Raw genomic sequence first — 7,329 nt, forward strand, 5'->3', positions numbered from 1 at the left:
CTCTCTCTCTCACTCTCTCTCTTTGGTCCCAGATCTGCAGGTCTCTTGAGTGAGGCAGCTCTTGGAATGAGCACCATCAAAACCATAAATAACCAAGCCTAATAGCTTTCATTAACAATCACAACACTTTTGCATCTGTGTGCATGTCGCACTAATTGGGGCAATTTGTCCCTATCATTTTGGGGACGCGGCGCTGCTCTGCCTTTTAATTTGTGTAGGCTGTGTTTAAAAAGAAACCAAAGAGGCACTGGAAGAGTTCCTGTAAATACTGTGAAGTCAATAATAAAATGACATTAAGTTTCTATGCTGTCTCCAAAAAAAACAATAATGTATCAGAATTTCAATATCCAATATGTCTCAAAAAATATAGAGCAGGTGATTTATTTTCAGCTTGGAATATTTTATTATTTTTTGATTGATTCCTCTGTGAGTAATATCAGTCATTTTATATGTATGTGTCACATTCTAAATAGTCTCATTTTAGAATTGGATTTACCGAACAGCCTCCGGAATATTTGCATCCGCCTTGTCTGTCAGCGCCTCCTCTGTGGTTCCTGATTGGATAACTGCTTCTGTTTTCTCACATCATTGCAGTGATTACGGCTATGAGAGACGGACCAACGGCAAGTGCGCCCCCGCCTTCTGGTTCCATCCATCATCCATGTCCAGGAGCTGCACCACAGGGATGACTTTCCTTAACAGCACTGGGTAAGCACGTGACAAGAGCAGACTAGAATGGGCACATTCTCAATAGTCACTTGCGGGCATTGAGTAAAGTGAACAGTGCAGTTGAGTTGAATAGCTCAGGCTACACTAATTAGTTTCTCGGGGACAACAAGGACGAGCTGAGGGAAATGTGGGTTGAATGATCAAACATTCACTTTTGAAAACAATCATGAACCGGCGAGTACTGGTACTGATGTTATCTTCTGTAGGGAAAATAGTGTTTGCAAGTCATGTCAAGTATTTGAAAAAAGTATAAAGGAAAGACTCAACAACCTCTTCAGTGAAAGAGTGTGTAAAGCACAATTGCTTTTTCAGAATGTACTCATTCTGACTAAACAACCTCATGTCAAAGTCCATATGTTCCCAACCAGGGGTACGTCTGCAGTTGCCAGGGGGTATGTCAAAATATTGTGGAGTGACTCAAGTAAATAATATAGCTATATCAACGTATTGAATCAGCTGTAACACCTGACTGCCAGCTAAAAGTAATGGATAAATGGTAGAAATACCTAAAAATGACGGATACATTTTTTAAATAGCAGAAAGTAACTAGTAAATTGTTGAAAAATCTTAAAAATGTGTAAATGATTGAAAAAATTATATAAAAATGGATAAATGGTAGAAATATAGTAATACTGTAGATAAATTGTAAAAGTAACAAATTGTCAAAAGAGTTAGCCAAAACTATATAAATCACTGTAAAAATAATCTAAAAATGGATAAATAGCAAACATTAATACATAAATACATTTATAAAGGGCTGAAAAAATAATCTAAAAATTGATAAATGTTCAAAATAGCTAAAACTTATTAATAAATAAAGTAAATAAATAGCAGAAAGTAACAGATAAATTGTTGAGGAAATTTGCTTAAAAAATGTATAAATGATTGAATTAGCTAAAAGTAACAGATAAATGATTGAAAAGGTTTGCTAAAAATTGATAAATAGTTGAAACATCCAGCTAGTAGACAAGTAGTGCAAAGTTAAAGGACCAGTGTGTAGAATTTAGTGGCATCTAGTGGAGAAATTGTAGATTGCAACTAACTGAAACCCTCTTGCGGTGACCTAGGAATGAGACCTGGGCTTTGAAGTGGAAACAGGAAAGGCCCTATTCAAAGCCCATGTTTGGTTTGGGCTTTGGTTGCACGGTCTATAGATAAAAACTGTTATTTCTTAGGTACCAAAAACACAATGATTCTCTTTATTTAAGTGATTATACATACCTATGAATATTATATTCAACTGACAATAGATCATCCTGAATGTTACACACTGGACCTTCAAACAAACCTTACAGTTCATCTGCATGAAAAAGAAACAAAACACTTTTATAATATATAGAGTTACATAACATCCACTTTAAAATCAATTGAAATGAACACATTTGGAACATTACTGGTGGTGCTGATTTGAGGTGTGGAAGTACGTCAACTTGGGCAAGAGGTCCTTAAAGTGCTCTGAGAAAAATGGAAATTTGAGCGTATACATTTCCCACACCACTGTACAGACTCTAATAATGAAAACAATGTCATATGACTGAACACTGCTTCAAGCCAACAATGGACGCTGCTTTTTTCTTTCAATTGCGGAATTTTTGAGGGCAATTTGGTGCATAAATTTATACACTTGGAATTCAGCCAGCCAAATAAAATGTAAATTTAGTAAATAGGGAGTGATTTACTGCTGTTCTTTCCATATTTTAGATTCCCTGTCAAAGGGCAGTCTGTTTATATTCCTTTCTATACTCACTCGCCACAAAAAGAAAGGCAGATTTTTTTCAATGTGAAGTGTCCAATCTATACAGGCTGTCCCATAGAGCATGGCAGAAAACACAAACATGTAACCTACATAACTCAAGAGTAACTTTTGTGACGGCACACATTTTCTATTTGAAACAGCACAGAATGGTTCACCCCCTAATTTCTTGCCATGCAGATTGTTTTAGTTTGATTTGTCCCAGTACAATGGAAATGATGTACACATCTTTGATAAATTAAACTAAAAATGTAATCAGCAATATCTCTTTCGAAAAAGCAAAAAACCCTGCTACTCTGGCTAATCCACAGAACACACTGTTAAAGGTTTTTTTATGTATTGGCCTTTTAACAACTACTGTGTTTATCCATATCAGGGTGTCAGAGGTAGTGTTCTCCTGCATGTACAGTCAGTCATAAGCTTTCTTTGTTTTTCTATCCCAGCTACAGAAAAGTGGTGTCTAATAACTGTACAGCTGGAGTCAGCGTGGAGTACACAGCCAGGAGGCAGCAGTGTCCTATCCAAGCACCCAAAGGTCTTCACCTGGTCACCAGCGAGGGCACACTGACAGCCACACTGGGCACTAATGTCACCTTCCTGGTCTTTCTGGAGGAGGTAAAGCTGTTTTCTGTCACTTCTCGAAAAGCCTCGTGAACTAGTACATGTCATCATATTCAGAATGTAAACATGTCTTTTCTACATAACTCAACATCACAGTGTAAGTTTATACTTATATAGTGCAATATTCCCTTTTAAGTGACACATTCTGCTCTCCTGCTAAGTAAAAAACAGGTTAAATATGAAGTGTGTAATTGCAGTTGGCTCATGATGGCAGCTGTGTTTTCTGCTTCATCACACTTTAGAAAAGTCCCCTGATTGGATTGTTTGTATGGAGACAAACAATTATTATGTTCAGCTCTGACCACGTTATATCCATAGTGATACCATTTACTGTATTTGTATACTAACGGAACAAAATGTTTCATGTTAGTATGCACGATTTAGGACACAGTTTAAGGGTGTAAAATCTTTACTACTGCATCAATAACTGCCACCTTTTCCCAACCAGCAGGACTTTGACAGTGATTAGTTATGAATCAGTAATTGATTGGTCATCAAAAAATATATAATAATCTCTGAATATTTTGGGCTTTGGACTGAACATTCTTCACTATTTTCTGTTCATGATCATTGCTACTCTCTTACGAGAAGACGAAGCCCAACAGTATTATATAATGATTATGATTGATGATCATTAGGATGTTCTGGTGCCCCCTCTGACACTTTGTACCCTATACATATAAGATGTGCATGTATGTAGTGGCAGCAATGTTTGAAACTAGCTAGTATTACTAAGAACTCAGGAATGAATTCACACAGAACGACTATTCACAAATGACTTTACAAGTAGCTGGTGCAACCCAATCCTAAGGACTGGCTCATAGTGAACCAGTAATTCAGCATCCATTAAAGGTCCAGTGTGTAGGATTTTGTGGCATCTAGTGGTATAGTTGCAGATTGCAAAATGCCAACGATCTACAGCCAGTGTTTGGTTTGTCCCTTCTGGGCTACTGTAAGACACATGGTGGACTCCATGGAAGGTAACTTGCGGTTTCTGTAGATATAAACGGCTCATTCTAAGGTAACAAAAACACGATTCCTATATCCAGGTGATTATACACTAATGAAAACATACCTTTGAATTTTATATTCTATTTATGACAATAGATCCTCCTGAATGTTACACACTGGACCTTTAAGCTTTTTGAATATGTACACTACTTTGTGAACTTATCTATCTAAAGTACCATACCCTTTTCTAGCATGAATGAGCACAGTGAGAACCAAAGCTCTGACCCTTGCAGTGAAGTGTTAAGCTCTAGGACATCATTTCACATTTTTTCCAGGGAGAGCCAAGTGATCTGTGCTTGTGAAGGGAAGTGCAATATAACAAGTTACTTGAGTGAATCTGCAGGTGATAAAGGGACCTGCAAATTCCCTGAAAGTGTTTGCCTTGCAGGGTGACGGGGCAAGGACAAGCATTACACTGGACTTCGGAGACGGCCACGCTCTGACCTACTCCAATGTGAGCTCCATTGAGGACGGGATCAAACACGTCTACAAAGCTGTGGGGATCTACCGGGTGACCGCCACCGGGGAGAACAGCCTCGGTTCAGAGACTGTCGTGCTCTACTTGCATGTAACATGTGAGCTACTGAGGAGTTTGTGTACACAAACCTGCATGTGTGTTTTTAGATTTAGAAGTCCCTCCAATGTTTGTGCTCACTCTTTCCACTTTTTATCACGTTCACTGGAATTGCGGCTGTCAGCTTTTACACAGCATAGCACGTCCTGTGCTTTATCTCTTCACAGAACATGCTCCCCCTCCCATAACGAAACAAACAAGTGAGATAGAACAAATCCCACTACACTTCCACTCAAGTCAGCTTATGCTTCACAGACGCTCAGTCCACGGAAGCCACTGCAGCCTTATATGTGACAGGGCTGACCACCCCTGGTGTATTAGGGGGGTGACAGATGTAACGGAGCTGACTTATTGATCAGGGAGCGCCGTTGCCCCCACCAATCTGTCAATCCTATGTGCCAGCCCAACAAATAGAGCCACCGCAGGCTCAGGAGTGCCACGGATGAGAAATAACACACAGATGGCATCCAACGGCCCCAGCGCAGGAGGGAATTCTGAACAAACTCACCCCCCCGCCCACCTATAAACCTCCACCTCATTTTTTTTTTTTTTCATTTGAAACGATAAAGTTGTTGTTTTTTCCTCTTTTCCTCACATTGCGGTACAGTGCATCGAGTTCACTCTGTGATGTATATGTGTGCCTGAGTAGGTCAGCTGGAGTATATCCATCTCTCAGCTCCCTTTGTGGCGGTGAGGAATAAGGAAGTGAACCTGACTGCTGTTCTGTGGCCCAGCCAAGTGGGAACGGTCACCTACATCTGGTGGATCGGAAATAACACAGAGGTACCATGCACTCAAGACTTTTCCTCTCTTCTCTCTGAGCTTCTACTTTTGTTACGCCTTTGGCCGTTTGCAATTAAGTAGGTTGCTGATTCTCCTGCTCCTAAATGTGAGAATCATTACTTTGGTAAGCTATTCTTGCGTCAAGGTTGCAAAAATTGTGTCCTTGTTAATCAGCTCCGATAAAAATTGCGGAGCACGCAGAGGTATGAGAGACACAAAGCAGCTTAATTACTGATAATCAGTGAAGTGTATCCATCATTTATTTTTACTCTGAACTCCTCCAACTGAGGTCTGAAGGCAGGCAGAGCTGATCAGTCCCACACAGCTGAAGGGTGAGAAAAGACACATTTTCGACCTAGCCCTAGTGGGATCTAGCCATGCAGATAGTTTTTGTTTTATGCGCACAGATTTTGAGTCCTCTGGCTTTGATCTTTCGCCACACCAATAAAGTGAAGGTGAGCAGAATGTCTTTTGTGCTCACCAGAGCACTGAAAAGTTGTATTTGAATAAAGAACTCAAAGCAAGCAAAACAAAACAAAATAGTGTTTTTCTAGAAATACTGTTGCAGGTACTCAAAATGAGTGCTGGGTTATTTGGAAAATGTAATCAGTCATATCACTCATTGAAAAAAATATTACATTACTAATTGGCTGTGCCTAAGTCCAAAAAGGGGCACACCTCGGTCAACTTTTTCCTTTCTTGGGCACCCCATGTGCTTGGGCTGGGTCTCTGCTGCAGTGGCCACGAGTTTGATTCCAACCTGGGCCCTTTGCTGCGTGTCAATCTCTCTCTCTGCCCCCTTCCTGTTATTCTTCCGCTGTCCTATCTAAAAAATGCAAAATGCCCCAGAAATACATTTTAAAAAACAAAAAAACAGCAATTTTATTTTTCAGGACGCCCAACTCTTGCTCTGATTGGCTAGTACATGTTGCCTTCATTAGTTTTGTTGGTTGGGTTTAGGCATGAGGAAGGAGACTGGTTAGGGCTGGATAGGACTTTCAGGGTAAGCCAGAGTTGGGCGTGTCATGACTTTGCCATCCTGGAAAAATAATATGCTATGTGCTAGGCTCGTGTAGAAAAGACAACCAAATTGAAAAAGATGTTTAAAGGTTAAAACAACTAGGGACTTAGGAAGGGTCAATAATTACCCAACAGCAGAAGTATTAAGTTAGACTACTTATTATGTTTTTTTCTGACAGAAATGGAAGCAAATTTTCATTACGCACCGAACAGTGTATGTTGAAGGTGCCTTTGTGTGTCAGCTTATAGCCTCTAACTGATCTCAGAACTGACCAGGAACTCAAGTTTGCTTCCCATCATTGTTTCTGCTCTGATTCTTAGAGAACTCTACATAATTTTTCTTGAATGTCCTTGACTGAATTCATATTAAAAAAAGAATCTTCCATCTCTCTGGACCAACAGATGCACTGTATGCTGGAAGCCTGTATGTATCTGTCTTCATAATTATAGTTGTGTAAATGTGTTTGTTCAGCACCAACAGGGGCCTTCCACAAGGACAGACAGTTATGTCAGTTGGTAATAAACCGCGGCAGCATTAGCATCTTATAGCTATTTGAAGAACAAATAGAGACGTGAGTAATGACAGGAAGAGGCTGCTGGTGTCACACAGGGTACTCTCTGCGGGCCCCCTGACACTGTATGCAGCACAGCACAGACTGTTGCAGCTCTGCTTGTTCATATGTGTGTGTGTGTGTGTTGGAGTGTGCAAGCAGGCTGAAACTCTGTAGTGTAAATAAAGCAGTGTGGAGACCAACATGTGATAAGGGCCTCTTTTGGAACCCGGTCCTCTGATTCTCTCCCGTCCCAATCTGCTATTTCTCTCTCTCTCTCATCTCTC

General features: G+C 40.1%; 1 protein-coding gene across 1 annotated transcript in view; it reads left to right on the forward strand.

Moving 5' to 3' along the window:
- LOC118326515 (VPS10 domain-containing receptor SorCS1) overlaps nt 1-7,329 on the forward strand; it is a gene marked incomplete in the record, with an annotated part of 146,103 nt that overhangs the window by 129,582 nt on the left and 9,192 nt on the right. The window contains 4 exon segments of the mRNA XM_035659526.1: nt 595-708; nt 2,926-3,097; nt 4,503-4,689; nt 5,338-5,471. Coding sequence (XP_035515419.1) covers nt 595-708; nt 2,926-3,097; nt 4,503-4,689; nt 5,338-5,471 — 607 coding nt within the window.

Source organism: Morone saxatilis, unplaced genomic scaffold (genome assembly GCF_004916995.1).
Source record: "Morone saxatilis isolate NCDOM2014 unplaced genomic scaffold, NCSU_SB_2.0 Contig17, whole genome shotgun sequence".
Lineage (NCBI taxonomy): Eukaryota > Metazoa > Chordata > Actinopteri > Moronidae > Morone > Morone saxatilis.